This window comes from Acomys russatus, chromosome 22 (assembly GCF_903995435.1).
Source record: "Acomys russatus chromosome 22, mAcoRus1.1, whole genome shotgun sequence".
Classification (NCBI taxonomy): domain Eukaryota; kingdom Metazoa; phylum Chordata; class Mammalia; order Rodentia; family Muridae; genus Acomys; species Acomys russatus.
In genome coordinates, this window is record NC_067158.1 from 8,937,476 (window position 1) to 8,960,527 (window position 23,052).

Sequence of the window (23,052 nt, forward strand, 5' to 3'; positions counted from 1 at the left end):
TAGGATGTCTTATACGGGAGTCCCATGAGGGGGTCACCTGTGACCGACAGGGTGAGAACCACTGGTCTACAGGCGTACAGCAGAAGATCAAATCTTATTCAGGAATAAGAGCAGGTCTAATGTATGTTCCCCACTACATATAATATAAATATATTGGAAAATTTTATCACCGACACTAAAGCTGCAGTCACAGGAAGAAGCTCAAACTCAACTTCTACTCCTCTAATATTCTAAAGCCTAAAACAATCAGTCCCATCAGTTACTTACATACTTACACGATCCAGGATTAAGATTCCTTAAACACAGTGAACTGATGAGGAATTAACACTATAAACAACTGCCATTTCTCTTGCAATGAAATTCTAGAACATGGTGATGGCTATAACAGAAGTTACCAGAATCTTTACATGAAGGCCACTGGCCATTATCTATATAATGGGTCATCTTTCTTCTTTTGGTTTTTTGAGACAGGGTCTCTCTGTGTAGCCTTGGCTGTCCTGGACTTGCTTTGTAGACCAGGCTGGCCTCGAACTCACAGCGATCCACCTGCCTCTGCCTCCTAAGAGCTGGGATTAAAGGTGTGTGCCACCATGCCCGGCTAGGATCAGCATTTTTAATAAAAGGCCAGGAGCTAGACAGCGCTTTTGAACCCATTTCCTTCAAATATTCTCTTATGTATTCTTAAATCTGGGTGGATATGTAATTCTTCAAAATGAATCCCTGAATCATTCATTTTTGAGTATCTGAAGTGGATGCTACACAGAATGTCCTAAAGCCTCAGTTCTACTTGCTGTCCTTGTGTTAGCTGGGCTGACACCATGTGTGCATCCTAGCCTAATGCACTAGCACAAAGGACTTGGAACACCATTAATTCCACCAAGACAAGGAAAAAATGTTAAGAGGAAAAATCTTCCTGAGACAGTGGGGCTGTTTGCTGCAGCAGCTGCTGCAGTGAAGCTCTGCTTAACTGTTGGAAATTACACATGCTGCTTCTAATGGAGCAACTAACCTTCCTGAGAAAATGAGTCCCCTTTCCCCCCAAAAAAAACCATACTCTAAAATGGTAACATTTTTGGGTGGGATTGGGAGAAAATGAGAAGAAAGCCATAAAATATATTAAATTTTAGTTTGAATGCTAAAAGTCTGTGGCCATTTGTTCTATAAAATGCAGTAAAGGACATCTGTTTTCATATTAAGTCTTCCCAAAGACATACTTTTAAAGGGAAACTAAAACAACTGTTATTTTTCCTTAAATATTACAGGTTTGTTTTACTATTCACATTGCTAACAACCCTTTGCTTATTATCTACTAAACAGCTACGAATTCCTGCTCAAAAAGCAAGAGAAGTAAAATAAATACTAATCCAGGAACAAACAAAACAAGTGTGGGTGTTTACACAATTCATTTTGTTTTGTTTTGCAAGACAAAGTTTCTCTGTGTAGCCTTGGCTATCTTGGACTCATTTTGTAGACCAGGCTGGCCTCGAACTCATAGTGATTAGCCTGCCTCTGCCTCTCAAGTGCTTGGATTACAGGCGTGAGCCACCACAATCTTTTGATCACTTAAATTTTAGCAGGCATGAAAGTGGTGTGGAGACAGAAAATGGTTTAAAAGGTGAAAACAATTCCTTCTTCTTCTTTTTTATTTTTAAAAAGATTTATTTATTTTTATGTGCATCGGTGTTCTGCCTGCATGTTTGTGTCGGAGTGCCAGGTCCTCTGGAACTGTTCCAGAGAGTTGGGAGCTGCCATGTGGGTGCTGGGAACTGATCGAGGTCCTCTGCAAGAGCAGCCAGTGCTCTTAACCACGGAGCCATCGCTCCAGCCCCACTGCAATTCTTTATGAGAAACTATGGGTTGAATATATTCTCTGATGGGACAGATTTCTATTCTACACTAGAGTTCACCTGCATGTTTTCAACAGGATGAGTCAAAACAAAGTGCTAAGGTGTGTGTGGCGGAGCCACCCTGTGAGAGCAGCGCAGACCGGCCAGAAGGCATGGTTTCCACCTCCGCTGTTCTTTTATAATCAGAGGATTAAGAGCAGCTTTACACAGAAGGAGAACAAGGGTGTCAGAGGTGAGGTTGGAAGTGAGGACTTTTGTGTTTTCAGCTTAACGTAGCAGCAAAGTCCACAGTCTCCTCCCCAAAATAAATAAAGGGCACCACTGTGTACACATCCAACCCCTTCTAGACAAGTGACATGTCAAGAGTCGTATCACTCATAAGGATAACTTATTTCATCCTGACAGGAAAGCAATTAACATTTTCCCCCAAAGATATAATTTGTTTCTCTCAACTAGGAGTTTTCAGCCTGGGTACCACCACAAATTACATCTTAGGAACTTCATGAGCATCCCTGGCCTCTATATTCTCTAGAAGTCAGTAACACACATAATTGCTATAATCAAAAAAAAAAAAAAAAAAAAAAATCAGTGGCACTGGGCATGGTGGCACAGGCCAAGTAATCTCACTTCTGGAGAGTTATGGGCAGAAGATGAGTGCCAAACCAGCCAGATGTCTCAGATAATATCACCAACCAAGCAACCAATCACAAATGCCACTACTCCATTTAATCCACGTGAAAACCACCTCTCTGCTCTTGAACTGGGAATAAAAGAATTCATTCTCCAACAAAGGAAATCCCCCTGTTTTGATCTATTTTTTAGAACATGGAAAGGAACTCAAAACCATTTGCTTATCAGCACAGAGCTAACTCCTGTCTTTACACTTCCTGTGTTAAGCCTGTGCTGTGCTGTACAGGGAATGCATTTGAAGGTGGCAGCAGTGTCAGTGCCCTACTAGAACCATGACAGAAGCTAACTATCATTTCTATGCATTTAAAATGTTAACAGTGTCTCCTCAAAAGTTTAAAGCAGAGAAGCTGGAGCTGGGGTGAGCACAAAACCATTCAAGGTCCGTGCTGCAGGCAGGTTAGGAGGCCTTCTGGATAGAGACTCACATTTGTAAAAATTAGAAGCAAGCTTGGTTAAAAGTGAGAAAACCCTTTTACATACAAAGGAATGTCAGTTTGAATGAACTCATGGGTTAGGGTCTGTCTGGCACCTGTAGAGAATACTAATTAACAAAATGCTTTCATATAACATTATTTTATTTGACTCTAAAATTAGGTATCTGAATTGAAAATGAAAATCTTACTATTTCCAGTTTCTAGAGTGGGTCAGGAAGGGGGGGGGGTCCATTTATGGCCAAAAGCTCTGGCAGAGCAAGGACTAAAACCCACATTAACTCAGGACACATCAACTTGTCTTCTATCACAGCTACACAAGTGCAGCCATTCCCATTTTATAAACAGAGGAAGTGAGCCTCCCGGAGAGAAAGCAGCCTTAAGTTTCTAATATGCTGTTGACACAGAGATAAGGTTGAATGGGCTGGCTCTCACATAAGAACCAAGATAGCCTATTATGATGTCATTTAGGAAATTAGAAAGCATACTGTATAAGACAATTACAACTCAGTGTAAACTAGTAATGGAGACACAGCTATGACTTTTGAGATCATCTGAACCTTTGTCACTTCCTCAATGTTCAGTGTATTTGTCAACTCTATTTCTTGGTAGTGACCACCAATAAATGACATGGACCTTGTAGACTTATGTAAACAAAGGAGGGAAGAAAGGAATCCAAGGGGAAAAGCCTGGTACCACACAAAAGCAAATCCTTGGTACTTTCAGAAAGAAGAAAATGTATTAGAAAAATGAGTCCGAAGAGGCCAGGAAGAGAGAGTTCCATGCCCTCCGTGAACGTGAATGGAGAAGAAACTGCAAGGCTGTCGTCCTGACTGGGGAAGTGGAGTTTGCTTAAATGTTTATCATTCTGACCCAAATCATTTTATTCACTGTGTTACTGGAAAATGTAATTTTAAAACAACCAGGAACTCAAATATGTTGTTGTCCTGTCCATTTTCAGTTTGTATTCAACAATTTTAGATTACTTAAATTACTGAAGTGATTATATGCTTCTCAAAAAGATGGAAATTCCCCTATTACTATTAAAGGAACAATTTTTTTTTTTTTTTTTTAAACAGAAAGTGGCAAGTTTTATGGGACTTAGCAGCTATTCAGAATATAAGCACAGGAAAAATGCAGGGCATGCTAACTCTAAGTCAACACAGAACACCATTAGCTCTTCACTCAGACCCTTCAAAATGCCCAAGGCTGGGCTGTCTCTGTGTCAAGTACTGTTGTAAACATTTTACATGCGCAATTTAACCTCACAACAATCTTAAGAGACCAAAGCTATTACAATGCTAAAAGTTAAATGTTTTCTTTGAATTATCACCAATTATCTCATAATCATAGTGTTCTTTCAGAGATACTTTTGTTAAATAAGGTTATCACTACCTAAGACTAGCCCTAAAACCTTGGAATCTTGAGTAAGAGCTCTACCCAGTTCTTTATGAATTTCAAAATTTACCAGCCAGTTCTGTAGCATGAGGTTTCCATACCCTATAAAGGCAGTGACATCACTTATGTTACAGGACTTGTCATGAGGACCAAAAGAAAACAACTCTGCAGTAAGATTTCAAAGCTAGCCGGGCGGTGGTGGCACATGCCTTTAATCCCAGCGCTGTGAGTTTGAGGCCAGCGTGGTTTACAAAGCAATTCCAGGATAGTCAGGCTACACAGGGAAACCCTGTCTCAAAAAACCAAACCAAACCAAACAAACAAACAAAACAAAAAAACCTATCCCCCTCCCCCCCAAAAAAGGTTTCAAAGCTGGCCGTGTGCTAGGTTCACTCACCAAGTTACCTTCCTCCTTTTATAAGGTAACCTTATCCTGGGCAGGGTTCAAATGTGTGCCTCATTAAAATTACCAATAACTAAAAGGCATAGAGTTTGGGGAATCATAAAATTATTCCAACCGGAATATTATTCAGCTGTTAAGAAAAAAAAATGAAATTTACATATAAATGGATGGAGCTAGAAAAAAATCATCCTAAGGTAACTCAGATCCCAAAATACAAGTGTTGCATGTTTTCTCTTGTATGTGGATGTTACCTTGTAAGCTTTAGATATGTGCTACAATCCGAATAACCAGAGATTTGGTACCTGCTAAGGGACTGAACAGAAGGAGAGGATCTTCCAAGGAAGGGGAAATAGAATATAGTATTATGGAGAGATAAAGGGGAAAATAGGAGCATTCAATAGGGAGGAGGATGGAGCAAGGAAAAGGGAGGGACAACTAACACTAAAACCCTTTGCAAAGTCAGACTGTAGAAGCTTCCTCAAGTGCGTGTGTGTGTGTGTGTGTAAGTAATCTAAATGGAGTCACCAAGTAACGGCGGAGACAATGCTCTAACTACACATCTTATGCCACCAAGTAAAACCACCAGTGCCAGAACTGGGTTACTACATCTTGTTGAATCATTAGCCAAAAGGTCCTATGAACTCCCCTAAAACACCACAGGCTATTACTACCAACTCTACTGGTTGCTTCCCACAATCTGATGATAAGGCCCTATGGCTAAAGACAACACTTACTTATGTCAGTGAACACAGTAGTTGAGTTGGGTCCAACCAGAAGTTTCATCGTTACTAATGACTGTCATTCTTGGTGCTAGAGGGTGCCCTGTTATACAATCTCCATTATCCAGCTACAAACCCTGTGACCTACAACAGGCACTGCCTGCAAGGTATACTGGAGCAACTGTGTCATGGGAGTAGCCAACCACTTTTTGATTGCATTCAAAACCCACCTCTGAGGTGGAGCACATGACTGACACTGCTAAATGAGCCAAGAAACTGAGACTACATAGGTCATTAACTTAGCGGAAAACCTACTACTATTATTCTGTTAAAGGAACAAAGCAATAAATTGACCCCTAATGACATATTGCTATGCCCACAGATAAATGCCTTGCTCATCCTCATCAGAGAAGCTCTTCTTGAAGTAGATGGGCAATAACACAGACCCCATAACTAGGCAGTGTGCAGAGAATGAGGCCCGCTGGAGCTCTTAGACTAAACAGGGTGTCTTCATTAAACCCTCCTCTCAAGGCTCAGGGATCAATGCAAAGGGGGAGACTGAAAGATTGGAAAGGCCAGAGCCACGGACGATTCCAAGGAAACAGTGTCTTCCAGACGCAATACGACTGATGAGAAAGTGAATTCACAGAGACTGTGGTAGCACATACAGCACCTGTACAGGGTTAATCCATACAGGGCCCCAGCAGGAACAGGGGAAACTGGGCACGAGAACCCAACCCTAACCAAGAAGCTATCTGCAACTGACACCTACTGAAATCGGGAAAATCAATTTTCTCCAACGGAGTGTCACTGGGTATAGCAATCATTCTGCAGGGCAGGCCCCATGCCCAGGAGGAGTATGTCAATAAATCTGTGAGGTTACCCCCCCCAATTGTTTCCTCCCCCAATTTTTTTGGTCTTACTGGGTTTTTGTTCACTTTTTCATTTTTGTGGTATGTATGTATGTATGTATGTATGTATGTATGTATGTATGTGTGTGTGTATGTATGTATTTTAAGGGAATGCACACACATACAATTGGATGGGTAAGGAGGTAGAAAAGGTATAGGAGGAGCTAGGGGAGAGGAAAAATATGATCAAAATGTTTTCTGTAAGAAATAAAATTTTCAACAGTTATTTCCAATGATAATGTAATGTAAAAAAAAAAATCAAGTACTTATTAAATGCCTACTAAATATTTAATTAAGAATATAAAGTAGGGATTAATACATACTTTGTTGATTTATGGTGGCAATGTCCCATCATTTAAGATCTAACTATTCAGGGCTGGGTATGGTGGCACATGCCTTTAATCCCAGCACTTGGGAGGCAGAGGTAGACAGATCTCTGTGAGTTCAAGGCCAGGCTGGTCTACAAAGCAAGTCCAGGACAGCCAGGGCTACACAGAAAAACCCTGTCTCGAAAAAACCAACCAACCAAAAACAAACAAACAAACAAACAAACAAAAAAACCAAAAACAAAACAAAAACCAAAAGCCCCAAAACAAAAACAAAAAAGAAAACCTAACCATTCTCAGGTTTAACTGTGTGTTTCGTGATACCTAAGCTAATGTTTATCATTAATGCTTTGTAGACAACTTTGATACCATATACAAAGTTCAAGTTTTCTAATACTCTTAATACTGAATAATGGTCAAATATAATGCTTATAAGTATTATATAGTATAGCCATAATACATATAGCTAAGACATAATTTTTTTAAAAACCTCAAAATCTATTACAATCAATTAGTTTTAACATCAAATGATACACACACACACACGTTTAATTTTTTTTTCAATAGAGGAAAATCAGTTGAATTTAAACATGTTTTTACTACTCTCATAGAAGTTAACTTTTAAGGCATTTTCTTTTTTAAAAAATATTCATTTATTTATTTTTAACTGTTTCTGTTTATTTGTTTGTTTGTTTATTATGTATACAGTATTTCACCTGCATGTCAGAAGAGGGCATCAGATCTCATTGTAGATGGTTGTGAGCCACTATGTGGTTGCTGGGAATTAAACTCAGGACCTTTAGAAGAGCAGCCAGTGCTCTTAACCTCTGAGCCATCTCTCCAGCCCGGTATTTTCTTTTCAACATGTCTTAATAAGCTTCATTTTAAGAACAATGAGAAGAAAATTTTAGTTGAATTTCTTTCCTTTTTTTTTTTTTTTTTTTTTTGTTGTTATTATGTTTTTTTGAGACAGAGTTTCTCTGTGTGGCCTTGGCTGGCCTCAAACTCACAGGAATCCACCTGCTTCTGCTTCTCTGAGTGCTGGGATTACAGGCATGTGCCATTATGTCCAGCTTTTAGTTAAATTTCTAACTATTAATAAAATAAATTTTTTTCAGAGATGGTATCTTTCAATAAAGAGAAGCCATTGCTTTAAAAAAAAAAAAAATGACAATTACTGCTACTCCCAGTGAATAACTACAGTTTAACCCTCTAGTTTCTTTTCCTTCTTGGTCCTTGCAAAGCACTCAGGAGTAACAGGTGATCTTTCTCTGGTTGAGTGGTACTGTGTTCTCCAGAAACTTTGTAACAGTGACACTGTGTGTGGGAAGTTAAGAGCATTTAAAAAACAAAACAAAACCCTTTATCAGGAAAATAAACGCATATCACATATATCTGGGTTATTTCCTTCTTTCTTCTATCTGATTATTGTTTCATCATCAAATTACAAATATTCCAAATAACTAAATTATGGCCAACTTTCCATTTTATGTCACATGTATCTTATAATGTACAATAAACTTCTTCACAGACTAGAACACTAGGAAAAAAAGATCATATATACCAATATCTACATCAGATCTAGTTTCTTTTTAATTTCCTACAAAAACATTTTTTTCAAGTACGATTTTTTTTGTTTTGGTGAAAACACAACACTACTGGGAAATGATGACTTACTTTTTAGTGGAAATATTCCCCGTACTTAATAGTCCTATCTAATATTATTCAGTCCTCCCCCACCATAAGAACAATTAAAGCATTCTGGTAGAAACACTACTTAAAATCCTTGTGTGGCAGAGCTAGCAATGCACACGACGGCAACACTGTGCTAGCTACTGAATCATTTTCTTCAGAGAACTATGCAAGTCTCCATCTTGAAAGGGAAACTGCGATTAATAATATTATGTTCTAAAACATGTAAAAAAAAAAGCCAAGTACTATAGGTTAGGCTACATACATTAAAAATGAGAACAGCTTTCCATTTTCTGTTGGTGTATAACCAGCAGGCCATAATACCTGTAGTTATATGCCTCAGGCTTTCTTCATTGTGGATAGGAGTTTAATAGTTAAGTCCCAAGAACACAGAAACGTTGGATTTGAGATTTATCCAACCTTTCTCCTAAGACAGAAGGAAATGAAATCATATACAACACAATTCTAAAGCTGGGTATGAAGAAATGCCTCGTAAAAGCAGCCTGATGTGTTCCTGCCATTTCCTTTTGCAAGTTACCTTTACCTGAAGCCTCACGCTGACCCTTAAAATCAAGCCACAGGGCACCCACCTTTTTATTTTGTCGCTATCACCACACGCTAAACCTCCTTCTCACCAGAGGATGAAAATCGCGATAGTGTAAGGCATCTGCTGACTGCACTGGGAACCACACGCTGCACTGTGCCGTCTGCTCAGTGTTCTTTCACTGAAGCGCCTCAGAATGTGTGTGGGTGGGCCTGCATTACGCAGAGTAGGTAAACACTACAGGAGTCCAGCTTCTATTGGCTGAAGTGAGAACTCGCTTCGCCTGTCCCTCCTCCCTAAGACAGTATGTGGCCCAAAAGGGAAGAAACGGAAGTAAGAGGAAGCAGGGAACAATTTTTAACACAGGCTTAGCAGCAAATTATAGAATAAAGCACTTCAAAAGAAAAACATCCTACTTCTTAAAAAGCCATTCAGATTAACTGTGTACTTGCTCCGTAAATGCTGAAAATATAACTAAGGTGTCAAATTAGCTCATGATAGTAATTAATATACCTTGTTTTAAATGGTCTTTAGTATAGTAGATATCAGTTTATTATATTACTATACTCCATTTATGAAAACAAAATCAATAAAATTCACATGCATAAAATATCCATTTAGTATTATGAAATAAATTTGATTTTGCCCCTGATCTGGTCACAAAATACTATATTTCCCTGGATTTATAATCAGGTGAACATTTAATCCTATTCTCAATTGATAATATTTGTTACTTTATAGCTTTGTATTTTAAAATAAATTGAGGCTAGGGTCTAGATGTGTTGGTGGAATGGTTACCTAGCATGTAAAAGGCTCAACTCTCAGGACAGCAAGAACAGACAAAATAAATAAATAAATTAGATTTGTTTATGATCATGGAGAAATTACAGCAGTGCCTAGAAGCAAACTGGGACAACAGCTTTATAAAATCCCCACTGAAGGCATCCAATGCAAGATGTCTGGTGATCTCAGACCACCCCACTTGTAAATTACTCCTAAATCCCCTTTTAAGGAAAGCCCTTTACTTACCAGGAATGGGGTACACTGAGCATGTCTACTTCTCTGCATAGCCAAACATACTTAATTACATTTGCTTTCTTTTTTAATTTGGTGAAATTAAATCAAGAGTAAATGCTGATTATTTTGCTCCCCGCGCTGCACATGCAAGCCGTCTACACACCCCACCCACTGAAGTCCCACCAGATGCTACATACTTGATATTTATTCTCTTACTTAAGTTCGCTAGTTGGGACTGGAGAGATGGTCCAGCAGTTAAGAGTGCTAGGTGCTCTTCCAGAGGACCTGGGTTTGATTTTCAACACTTACAACTGTAAACTAGTTCCAGTGGATCTGATGCCCTCTTCAGGCCTCTGAAGGCAGCAGGGACGCATGTGGTGCAAACATGCAGAAGCCCTACACACACACACACACACACACACACACACACACACACACACACACGAAGGAATAACAACATCGCTCTCTGGGGGCACTCAAGGATCCAGCCCTAGTAAACATTCTACCTGCCTCAGACCTGATGCTGGTGCTCATGGTTAACAGCCACTATGGAAATGGCTCTCTAATTTGACAATTTAGCACTTCATTAAATCACGCTATGCTCAATAGCACCATTATTAGTGACACTTGATTCCAAAGTCAGTAAGTGCCCTTACTGATCTTAATTAGAATCAAAGTCTTGCCTAGAAATAGTTTATCTTTTTTGAAGTCATAAAAAATAATTTTAGTGTTTCTAAATTTATCTGAGAAACTTTCTCTCACAATGAGCCCACAGGACAACAGCTCTGATTCACAGCACGTCTATCATATTATGGACAATACTGTCATAATCATAATGCCTTGGCATAAAATGAACAGTTCTTGGAGCAGACAAGTTTATATCTATTCCTGCCAGTAATCCCTAACTGTGTCAACATGTCCCGAGACTGCCTTCAGTAAATCTTTTACCATTGCTTCTGGCCCTCTGCTGGCAGCAGGACCCCCTAAACAACGAAATAAATCCACTCAGACATTTAATCCCAGTGTTTGGGAGGCAGAGGCAGGCGGATCACTGTGAGTTCGAGGCCAGCCTGGTCTACAAAGCGAGTCCAGGACAGCCAAGGCTAACACAGAGAGACCCTGTCTCGAAAAGCCAAAACACAAAAAACAAAAACAGACATCCTGTTATGTCCAGTATGTACACACGCAGGCTCTAAAACTCACTGAATACATCCTAGGACCTTTTCTATCTGAGGACCCTATCTGTCACGTTATTCTAGGCCCAGGATTGCTCAAGAAACCGGGCACGGCAGGTTCAATACTCATACCATACAGAATGTAGTTGTTGCTGTCTATGCCTAACGTCATAACAAACCCTAAGGGCCTGCGGCCACTCTTTGGACCAACACACTAACTCTCCTATGTTCAGAAGTGTATTTCTTGCTCATTCCTAGATCAAATAGCCCATGTAGTATGAAGTCATTCCTAGTTTAATGAACAGAAGCAGAGAACTAAAAGTAGAGTTCCTTACGTGTTTCCTTTCAGGCTATGTTTATATCAAGTGATCCCAGGTGATGCATTTTTCTTAAAGAGCTCTGAAAAGATACTAAAAACAAAAACTTCCCTGTGTTCTAAACAATTATGACAAGATGTTTTTAGAATAGGTCACAGACATATCATATCCATAACAGAGAATGGCTAGAATTAAACTTGTAGCTTTTCTTCCTTAGCCTCAGCTCTGACTATTTAGCAAAACACTTTTGTGTCTGATATGTGCTTTTATTTATAATGATGTTTGATTAATAATGTCATGGAAGCCAGCCAAACACAAAACCAACTAGGCTGGTGGGAATTACTCACTAAGCTTTGGCAAATGGGCCTGAATCCCAACAACCTTTCTTCTGTTCTTAAGTATCTGGCTTGGACTATAGAAGCTTCCACTTGCTGGCCTCACTCTTCAATATGACTATGCAATTATTTTAGTTGAGCTCAAGGACCAACAATAAACTTGTCCCCTAAGACCTTTAAAATCATGATTTTTCACAAGTTAACCAAAACAAGGTACACTTACCTCACAAGTTCTAGGCTGGTTTCAGGTGTTTCTTTCCTTACTTGTCTCCTTTTTTCTTACGTGCTGTAGCCTAGGGTTCTGCTTCACCTTTGGACACAGCTGTCCTCTGAGAACTTGCTTCTCTAATGATCTATGCATACTTGCAAGGTTACAGTCAAGGACTCACTCCTTATAATCTCTGTACCTCTAGCCACACCCTCAGCAGGTGTGCAAATTATTTCTTCCTTTAGTTCCACCTTCCTGGTGATGCTTTGGTCATGTTCAACTAGCCACAATACAATTCATTTAGATGGTATCTGCTGTTGTACAGTAAGTTGTTGTTGTTGGTTTGTTTTTTATAGGCTATATGGATATGCCCAATTTTTTGTTTTGTTTTGCTTTTTACTTGCCAAATCAATTTAACTCCAATAACTGAGAAATTATTCATTAGGTCCAAGTTTTGTTAACAACGCATAATTCTTCCTGGTTAAGAGCACTAAGAAAAAAGTCACTAGTGAAACTATATTCTGCTGCTGAAAAGAACTTTAATGAATATACTGTTCAATTTGTTCCTTTCAAGTCTGCTCTTTTATGGGTGAGACAAGTCTGTATGGATGAGATCAAGCTATCTGGTGAAGGTCAGAAGAGTAAGCACTGCATCTAACCTGGGGAGCCAGTGACTCCATGTCAGAACATCCCAAACAGTAAATGTAGGCATTAAGGTGATTATGTAATTCAAATGCTAACTTCTGTGCCCCCAATTCTTGTTCTGAAAATCTCCTGTTTCAATGTTGTATAAACACTGCTCTCCAAATGTCCCTTGATATGCCAATAAAGCAGCTTACAGGCCATCGCTGCTCAGTGATGGAGAGAAAAAGGCAGAACTTCCTGTCAGCCAGAAGAGGAAGAGTTAGAGTAGGAAACAGGAGATACAGCCAGGGGATCGAGCCACAGGCAGGCGCCCAGGAGAGACCCAGAGAGAGAGCTCAGCAAGGAAAGCTACAAAATGCAAACAACTGTGGGATGTACAGCAGCCTAGGGCTCAGAAAGAACAAGTAAGTGTGAGCTCACTGAGCAGTAGGCCTCAGAGGCTGGAAACACTGTAGGCCTAGGTTAGACTGTGTGGAGGCTAGACGCTTCCAGCACTAGGCCTAGGATAGCACACAGAGGTAGTAAGCCTCCCAGACAACTGAACCAGGAGATTAAAATTACTTTTACACTATGGTGCTTTAAAGCTTATTAATAAGTGCAAAAGGTCTCCATGTCACTATTTGGGAGCAACAGCAGGTATTAGGGGGAAAATATTATATATATATATTTTTTCACTAAGTGCCATTTTAACTACCCATCCCCAATACTTACCAGAGCCATTGACTGTGCCATGTATTTTTGCTCATAATGGTTCTTTTCCTTCTTGTAAAGGGGTTACTATACTTGAAAATGTCATTAACCTAGGAGACCTAGACTTGCTTCAGGTAATATCGGTAATATCTCAAAGATGAAATTTAACTTTCCTTAAACTATACTGTTAGGACTATCTACTTCTTGTCTTCTTTCTTTTCTTTCTTTTTTCGAGACAGGGTTTCTCTGTGTAGCCTTGGCCATCCTGGACTCACTTTGTAGACCAGGCTGGCCTCGAACTCAAAGTGATCCACCTGCCTCTGCCTCCTGAGTGCTGGAATTAAAGGTGTGTGCCACCATGCCCGGCCTTACTCCTTGTTTTCAAACCAGCTCTCCACCTTATTTTATAATTCAGGCATGAATCACATGAATTTCATTTATACAGTTTATAGTTATTATTTTATAGTCTAGATAGCCAAAAAGAATAAACTCTAAATTAAATTCCCTCTTAGTAATTTTCGTTCAGGCCAAGATTCAATAAATAAATACCAACCATCTCTTTTCAGTCTCAAATCAGAATATATCAATATCAAAATGAGATACAAGGAGGAGGGCAGGGTGAGATTTAATGCCCAGAAAAGCCATGCTACCTTATCTTAAGATTTAGGTTAGCTCAGCAAATATCTGCAGAGAGACTACTATGGTTCTGGTGCTTTTGACAGAGTAATGTGAAATGCTCTTACCTTGTATGAGCTACTGAAACTAGATAAAACAGTTCTCCTCCTAGAGTTTCTCCTGTGACTTCCTGTTTTAGCTATATAATAATGGCCTTAAAAGTGAACAGCCTTTAATTCTAAGCCATCAGATTTGAAGACATACATTTAAAAGTGCAACGGTTTTGGTTGCCCACCAATATTTGTTTCTCTTTCTTCCAGCACCTCAGGCAGTTCTTTTCTCTGACTGGCTCTCAAATTCTTCCCTAAAACCTTATAGTTTAACTTGAGTTAAGAATCCGAGTTAGAGACTTAGTTGGACTACTGTGACATCTGTAATGAGTTTTTAAATGCATACTTTGATCTGTTTATATTTTCTCATTCATTATGCCTTCTTGGCATTTTACTACAGTTTTACTACAGAATATATAATGATTAAACTTTACATTTTAAAGTATTTTTAAAATGCACATCACAATCCTCGTAATATTTTAATATTTTCACATACTACAATTCACTAAAACACTGAGTTTAAATAGGCTTACGTGATTATTTTCATAACAGAATACAAAATCCTAATTACCATATTGCCCTCCCTCTCTAAAAGAAACATAGATATGTAATTGCATAAAATTGAGGAATCTGCAGCTATAAGTTTGTAGTCTTTTTAAACTTTTCATCACAGATTAGCAGGTCTCTTACTGAGCCAAGTATCCACAAAGATGAAGAGGAAAGCATCCTATTCATTACAGTGAAATCAATTAAGATATTCACACATTTAGTGAACACTTGCCAAAGCCTTCCCTTTTTTGGTTTCAATAAGAAGCAGTCATATTTTTTAAAAAGTTAGTTTGTTTTGGAAAAAAAAAAAAAAAAAAAAAAGGCCAGGGCTCTCAAACTCAGTGTCACTTCGCAGCTCTTGCTTCACTTGTGTGGGTGGAGGAAAGAAACCAAGACATCCAGAACAAAATGTGAAGTCAAGGGAAATTTTTAGACAGCAACAAATCGTAAAAGTCATTAACTTACAGGCAAAGAAACATAAATGGAAGAACTTTTATATACCCTGGCAATGCAAAACTACTAGGTGCACGATGCCATAAATGTGGAGATCTTATTTGTTTAAATTAATTTGGATCTTTTTCAACTCAATAAGCTACAACTGAAATGTATTTAAACCGTTTGTCTAACTGTTCTTAAAAATTATAAAAATTGTTGTACTTAGAGACTTGAAAATTTAACACTTTATGAAATATATTTTCTTTTATGGCAGTAAGAGTACTCTCTTCATTAAATACTTATAGCACCTAAGTACCTGTGAACTATCTCAGAAAGCCCATTGCAAAAAAAAAACCACGCAAATTTTGAAAAGACACAAGACCTATACCAACATTCAACAGATCCACAGCTGACCCTGGAAGACAGAGGAAGACAGTGGTTGCCATTTTTGTTGATATACACACACAAAATAGCAGGAATTTCATGAGTGTGGGATTATCTGAGTTTCTTCAACTTATTATACATGTATAATTATTTTTACCTGAGAAAGTTTTACATGACCCCCAGGCATACAGGCATATAAAATGGGTATACAAATCAAATATTTACTAAAAATAAACCATAAAATAATTTTGAAACAAGAAAACCTGGATGCAGTAAGTTTGTTGTGCTTATGTTTGCACAGAGCATTGTTTGCTAAGCATCTCACTGAGCTGTAAAGCAGCTGCAATATCCCCAGAGCTGGCTAACATTTTTTATAATCATCAATACTGAGACTATCTCCTTGAATATGCACAAAGTACAAAATGGTAGAAGTCTATTCAGGCCCTTTCAGAAACCATTAGAAAATTCTCAGCTGTAACTTCAGTGACTAGGTTGTCTAAGGCATTTCTTTTTACTGAATCTCCTTCTGTCTCATGGACTCTTGGGAGTAGTTATTACCACAGGTTTTGGGCCTATTTAAGAGTACCAGGAATGGGATCAATCCACGGAACAGGCTTTTTATTGTTTGGTCTTTGTTTTACTTTCAAGAAAGAGTCTCACTATGGGAATGGGCTTTAAATCTAACCAGAAAGTGCTTGGTTACTCCTAACAGCTGTGCCACTAGTCCATCAGTGGGTCTACCTTGCCAGGTCAGTTACTCAGTTACTTATTTGCCAGGTGAGCTGTGGCTCACAGAAGACGTTTCTCCCTTAGTAACACGCACAGAAACCCGCACAAGATCAAGCCAGCCAAAATCCCAAGCAGACTGTGAAAGGCTCAGGAACTCTTGCCCCTGTCTGAGGGCTACTGGCAATGGATGGCTGCTGAGGAAGGGAGAGCCAGGATCCTTTAGGACTTCAGGCACACTCCTGCGAATGGTCACGTACCCATGCCTATACATGCATGAAGCATTAAATGAACTCAGTGAGGATTTTAAAAAACAGCGAGCATATGAAGTTGGTAAAGAAAAGCAGTGGGGGTAGAGTAGGGAATATATTTGATTCAAACACATTATACTAAAAAAATTAGTGAATAGAAAGTGTTGGTAACTTTATTTAAGCCTTGGGTGGAGCAGAATGATACCACTCCAATTCATACAAATCAGTACATGCTCACCCCACTTAGTTCTGTTATAAGCTGAGTTTTCTATTACAATGCTCTTAACTATTACAAAAACTATTTCAATTTTCCCCCTGAGAGTAAACATATTAGGTCATAAAATTCAGTTCCAAGAAAAGATGAAAATATTTTCCTCACAGATGATTTGGGGTTTTCTACATCTGCCCTCCCTTCAAGGCCTGGGGCTTTGTGTTTTCTGTCTCATATTATCCCTAAAAAGGATTTTTTTTCCTATAGAAGACAAAACAAATTTCACAATGATAAAAAGTAACAAGTAATAGGAAGAGAAGATGTGGGGTAAACTATCTAGCTACACTGTAAACAGTAAACAGGTATGCTTTTACTTATGGTTCAAACAAGAGCTAGTGACTAACATTTATAAAATTAAGTAAATTTGGTGATACGCAAATCTTAATACAAAGGCACCAAAGTACTAACATCAAAGTTCTAATTTAAAAAGCAGCTGGTGAAAACTGGGATTCACAGGGACATGAGAATGGATGAGTTAGTCCTGCCTCTCACCTGGGCAGCACAGTAAAACTGGCCCTGTTGGAGAGGGTTGGGTGAGCAAGACAGAGCTGGCTCTGCCACTCATCTGCTGTGACGTGAGATGGCTGAGATGGTATGGGTGCCTCCGCCCCATCACTTGCAGCAGTCAGGTGTTGACTCAACAGTCAGGAGAGCTAGCCACCAAAATCATGAGAATGGGAGAGCTAGGCCTGACTGAGTCTCACTGGCCATAATGGGCTCTGCACCTCACCTGGGCAAAAAGTGGAGCTGGCCCTGACAGCAAAGGCACTGGTGAGCAAGCCCCAGGGTTGTGAGAGCAGGAGAGCTGGTCCAGCCCCTTGCCAGCCTGTAGCACTTGGGAGAGTAGGCCTCTTGCCTTGACTGGGCAGCACAGTGGAGCTGACTCTGGAGGCCTGGGTGTGGGTGAGCCAGCCCAAGGACATGAGAGCAGATCTGACCTCGTCTTCTGCAGATGGAGTTGTTAGGTGGCCTAGCCGAGCAGTGCTGAAGAACGTGTCCTGGTGAGGGAGCGCTGGTGGGCTGACCAGCTCAGCTGCCACTCTGGCCCAGATCTAGGACTCTCAGCTGGCCAACCCCCAAATCTGTATTATCTGTGAATAGTTGAGACACCTGAACGGGCCAGTCTCGCTGATCCAAAGCTGCAGGCTCTCCATGACACAGGGTAACAACAGGATATTTGAGCGAAGTCCCAGTAAGGTTCCAGAGTATTGATTGTATTGCCAGAGACCTCAAACCAGACCAATGACTCACTGCAATGAACATTTGCAAGTGACAAAGTGTGGGCAAGAGGTATATCATGAGACACACTGTAACATACTACAGCTTCCATGAAGAATTTTCTATGCTTAAAAAAAAAAATTTATTTTTGCTTGTTTGTGTGTGAGGGGGAGGTTGCAAGGGCAGAGGGCAGATACAAAGGGACAGGGAGATAAGTGGGACTGAGGTACATGAGGTAAAATACAAACAATCAAAAATTTAAAAAACTGGGGTTCACAAAACTACTTCAAAAATTAAACTGTCTTAGAAAAAAAAGAGAAAAAACCAAACAAACAAAAACAATCAGGCAAATCATTATATAATTTCAAGAGAAAAAAGTTACTCATGAAATAAAAATCCTTGATTTTATGCACGGTGATTATGATGCCCAAGATGCACTGAAAATAGCAAAAGGCTCAACGAAATAAGTCACAACCGAAGCCACTAATAACAATGCTGTGAAGCTACAGCAGCTACATGTTCTAGGGCTTTGGTGATTTAAGCTTAGGAGGAGGAAAAGCAAGCAATGCACAGAGACTAGGAAGGAGCTGTGGCGCACACTGTTTCCCAGGTCACAGCACAGTACACTTGTACACGTGCATCTTAGAGCTTCTCCATCTGGAAGCACCAGCTGTGCATCCTTGAAAGAATAACAACACAGTGAGGCCACTGACATGGAGGCAGCATGTGAGCTGATGAGGTAAGTTATTACTTGAGGTTAAATAAAACAGTGATCGTAAAGGAGTCTAGGACCCAGAGTGCCTATGCCTGACTGCTGACACAAGCATTTAGTTTCTGTAAGACTTGGACTAGCTTCCTTACTTGTAAACTTGTAATAATAAAAACAACTGCCATACTTGCAGCCTGTATCCTAGTGCCAAGCATCAGAATCTTACATGTTAATTCTTTCATTCTTAATAATGTTCTTAGCCAATGAATAATTTTAAAAGGTAGTGCCCAAGTCAGCTCACTTAATTGTTTGAGGGTACAAAACTTAAAAAAAAAAAAGCATCACTTAGGAGAGTTGGAAGGATGGTTCAGTGGTTAGGAGCACTAGTTGCTCTTCCAGAGGACCCAGGTCTATTTTAGCAGCCACACGGCAGCTCAACTGTCTGGACTCCAGCTCCTGAAGACTTGATTCCCTCTTCTTATTTCTGTGGGTAATGCATGCACATGGTGCACAGACATGTATCAGGAAAAACACTTATACATAAATTTTTTAAGTGACAGGACTAGACCATAAGAAATTTGGCTGAGAGGCAGACACTGCCATCCCTTCTCGTCGCTTGCTGCAGCCATGGTCAACCCCGTCGTGTTCTTCGACATCGCGGTTGATGGCGAGCCCTTGGGCCACATCTCCTTCGAGCTCTTTGCAGACAGAGTTCCAAAGACAGCAGAAAACTTCCGTGCTCTGAGCACTGGAGAAAAAGGATTTGGATATAAGGGTTCCTGCTTTCACAGAATTATTCCAGGATTCATGTGCCAGGGTGGTGACTTCACACGCCATAATGGCACTGGTGGCCGGTCCATCTATGGGGAGAAATTTGAGGATGAGAACTTCATCCTGAGGCACACAGGTCCTGGCATCTTGTCCATGGCAAATGCTGGACCAAACACAAACGGTTCCCAGTTTTTTATCTGCACTGCCAAGACTGAGTGGCTGGATAGCAACACGTGGTCTTTGGGAAGGTGAAGGAAGGCATGAGCATCGCGGAAGCCATGGAGCGCTTTGGGTCCAGGAATGGCAAGACCAGCAAGATGATCACCATTTCCGACTGTGGATAAATCTAATTCTTTTGACTTGCGGGCATCTTACCCACCAAACCATTCCTTCTGTAGCTCAGGAGAGCGGCCCCGCCCCATCTGCTCCCAGTACCCTGTAATCTCTGCTCTCACTGAAGTTCTTTGGGTTCCATATTGTCCTCACTCCCCTCCAAGTTTAGCTGGATTGCAGAGTTAAGTTTATGAGATTATGAATAAAAAGTAAATAGAAAAAAAAAAAGAAATTTGGCTGAGAACCTATATATGCGACCATTACATCCTGGAACATTACTTAATTTCAAAGTATTGTTATAAGATACTAAATGCCTAGAACACAGTAGGAGCACAACAGACCTTAATGATTAGTGTTCTTTGGACAGTTTCTGGTTACTAGAATCTTTATACTACCAGTCGCTTAAAAGTCTTCACAGTACAGACAGAGTTACGGTATGTAGAGAGTATAGAGAGGACAGGAGGGAAAAGGAGAGGGCCTAAAACTAAAGTGGCTGCAGCTGGCAAGAAAATGAAATGACGTATGTTAACAGTTAGCGCTGTGGAGGTGATGAAGTGACTTTCATAGCTTTTTCAAAGGATTTCTGGGATTTCAGTATTATTAGCATCATTATATACCTTATAATCAAGTTTAGAAAGCAGCTGTTGGGGAACTAGAGCAATGACTCAGTGGGTAAGAGAGCTTGTTCTTGCAGAGGACCTGGGCTCAGTTCCCAGCACCTACATGGAGGCTCACAGTGTCTATGGCTTCAGTTCCAGAGGACCCAGCACCCTCTCAGGGTTCACAGGCAGTGGGCAAAATGTGGTGTGCACACATGCGAGCAGGCAAAACACTTACACACGTGAAACAAGATAAGTAAATACGTCTTGTAAACATTTGAGGTATTTTGCCCCCTGCCAGCCAGCAATACTTCCTACCTACTAAGGACACTGTGGCTAAGCGTTCAACAGTCAAACTATCATCTAATGCCATTTTCCCAACTGCAAGTTAAGCACCTATGCTTTTAATTCTATAATGTTAGAACGTAGGAGGCTGAGACAAGAAGCTTGCAAGTTTAAGGCCTGGGTTAAAAAGACATCAAAAAACAAAGAAAACAACAAGAACCTAAAATATGTGTGTGTTTGTTTTTAATTTTGTTTTTCAAGACAGGGTTTCTCTGTGTCGCCTTGGTTGTCCTGCATTCTCTTTGTAGTCCAGGCTGGCCTCGAGCTCACAGAGATCTGCCTGCCTCTGCCTCCCAAGTGCTGGGGTTACAGGCCTGCGCCACCACGCCTGGCAAAATATGTTGTATTAGGCACCAGGAAAACAAGAAAACTAAGACCTGATTCCCGTCATTACAAAACTATGTAAGATAATTTAAGGTCAACACACTCTGGTAAAATAGTGCTTGGGCCTCATGGGAGCAAAGAACACTCATCCAAGTTTAGGGTACAGGGGTTTAGTCTTGCCTAGTTTAATAACAGTAGTAATAATAGTAGTAGTAGTAATAGTAATTAATAATAATAATAATAATACCACCCACTCACTGAATTTTCTGAGTTCTTCCCCAAATCTGAAGACCATGGGAACAAAACACAATAAATTTAGATCTCTATACATACAGCTCATGCCCTCTGAAGTAAATTCAGTGCGTTAAAAGAGAAATCCCAGGTCTGGGGATGTAGTCCAGCTGGTGAGTGCTGGCCTAGCATGCACTAAGTCCTGTGGGGCTGGCTGCAGTTGTAGCACTTGGGAAGAGGAAGAATAAAGATCAAAAGTTCAAAATCATCCTGGGCTACAGAAGTTCAGGAGGCCAGCCTGGGCTACAGAGGTTCAGGAGGCCAGCCTGGGCTACAAAGGCAAAAGAGAAGGGGAGGAGAAGGAAGAAAGGGAGAGAGATTTTACATCAGCACCATCACAAAGACAGAAAGCAAACAGTAAAGAGGCCTGAGACCCTAAAATTGAAGATTCTCTGTATAATATCTCAAATGTTCCGGCTAATAGAAAGGCCTCATGCAAGGGCATTTTTTTCTAAAGCACAGGTCCTATGCAGAGGACCAAAACTGCTTTGCAAAGAATAAGAATTCCTTTAGCCCCACGGTGGTTTTCAGTGGCTCATATATGTGAACACTTGGTCCCCAGCTGATGGCAGCTTGAGGTGGTTAGGCAGTCTCTAGCAGGTAGAGCTGTGCTGGAGGGAGTGTAACACTGGGGAGCAGGCTTTGAGGTTTATAGCTTCACCCTCCTTCCTGTTCTCTCTGCTTCCTGTGTGCTGATAAAATGTGACCAGCCAGCTTCCTGCTCTGGCTGACACGACATGCTGTGATGCACTCTATTCCTCTGGAGCAGTAAACCCTTTCTTTTGTAAGTTGTTTTTGTCAGTGTTTTATTGTGGCAACAGAAAAGAAACTAACACAAGCATGGCAATGAGAGGACAGCAAAGTTAGAAAGTCAAGTTGGAGCAGACATACCAGGAAATGCAAACATAGTGCAGAGGACTGACAGAACTGGGCTTATTTGGTCAAAATCTCAACCTGACAAACTCAAGGGGTTCCATCCGCTGGCCCCACCTGGCCCACCACAGTCTTCAGCTCAGTAAATGGCACCATTACCACTACTAACCTAGTAATGGCTCACGTCAGAAAACTCAAAGTCTGTAGTACTTCCTTCTCCATAACCCTTTAGGTCCAGCTCTGCCACTGTGCCACGGTCTGACTTCTGAAAGAGCCTCAGCATACACCACCAGCCCTCTTCTCGTTCCGGACTCTAAGCCTAAGCAACATGCTGCTCTAGCTCTTTAACTACCTGGTGCCTTCTTGTTCCTGATGCTTGCAGATTAAGTTCCTCAGACAGCTCTCTCTTATTATCCAATAGGGTGTGGGTCCTTTCTGCTGCTCTCACAGCACCTTGCTCTATACTGATTTATTTGTGCATTTAATATCTCCCTCCCTATTCTGTGGATTTCGTTCAGAAAAGCCTCTATTTTTTCTTTTACCATATACCCAATGCCTGCACAACATTTTCTTGATACACAGGAAAATAACTCTGACAGCAATATGGAAAGTGCATGAGAAACACGTGGCCACTAGACCAGGGACATCAGACAGAAGTAATCACAGCAGGATGCTGCTAAGAATAATAAAACTCGTTCCTAATTTCTTAGTATCCACTTTATGTTTGCTTTGTGCTGTGGGCGGAACAGAATATTTTTATCCCTCTCCATGCTGGTAAAAAGTTTAGATCCCAGGCAAGAGAGATGGCTTAGAGGTTAAGAGCACTGGCTGCTCTTCCAGAGGTCCTGAGTTCAATTCCCAGCAACCACATGGCGGTTCACAACCATCTATAGTGAGATC

General features: G+C 40.4%; 2 protein-coding genes across 2 annotated transcripts in view; one reads left to right on the forward strand and one right to left on the reverse strand.

Moving 5' to 3' along the window:
- The window catches only part of Peli1 (pellino E3 ubiquitin protein ligase 1), a 49,162-nt gene that overhangs the window by 13,668 nt on the left and 12,442 nt on the right, over positions 1–23,052 (reverse strand). The window lies entirely within an intron of this gene.
- LOC127205991 (peptidyl-prolyl cis-trans isomerase A-like) lies at positions 19,212–19,952 on the forward strand. The gene is given in 2 exon segments (XM_051165355.1): positions 19,212–19,610; positions 19,613–19,952. Coding segments are annotated over 2 exon segments (486 nt in total). The 5' UTR covers positions 19,212–19,243; the 3' UTR covers positions 19,732–19,952.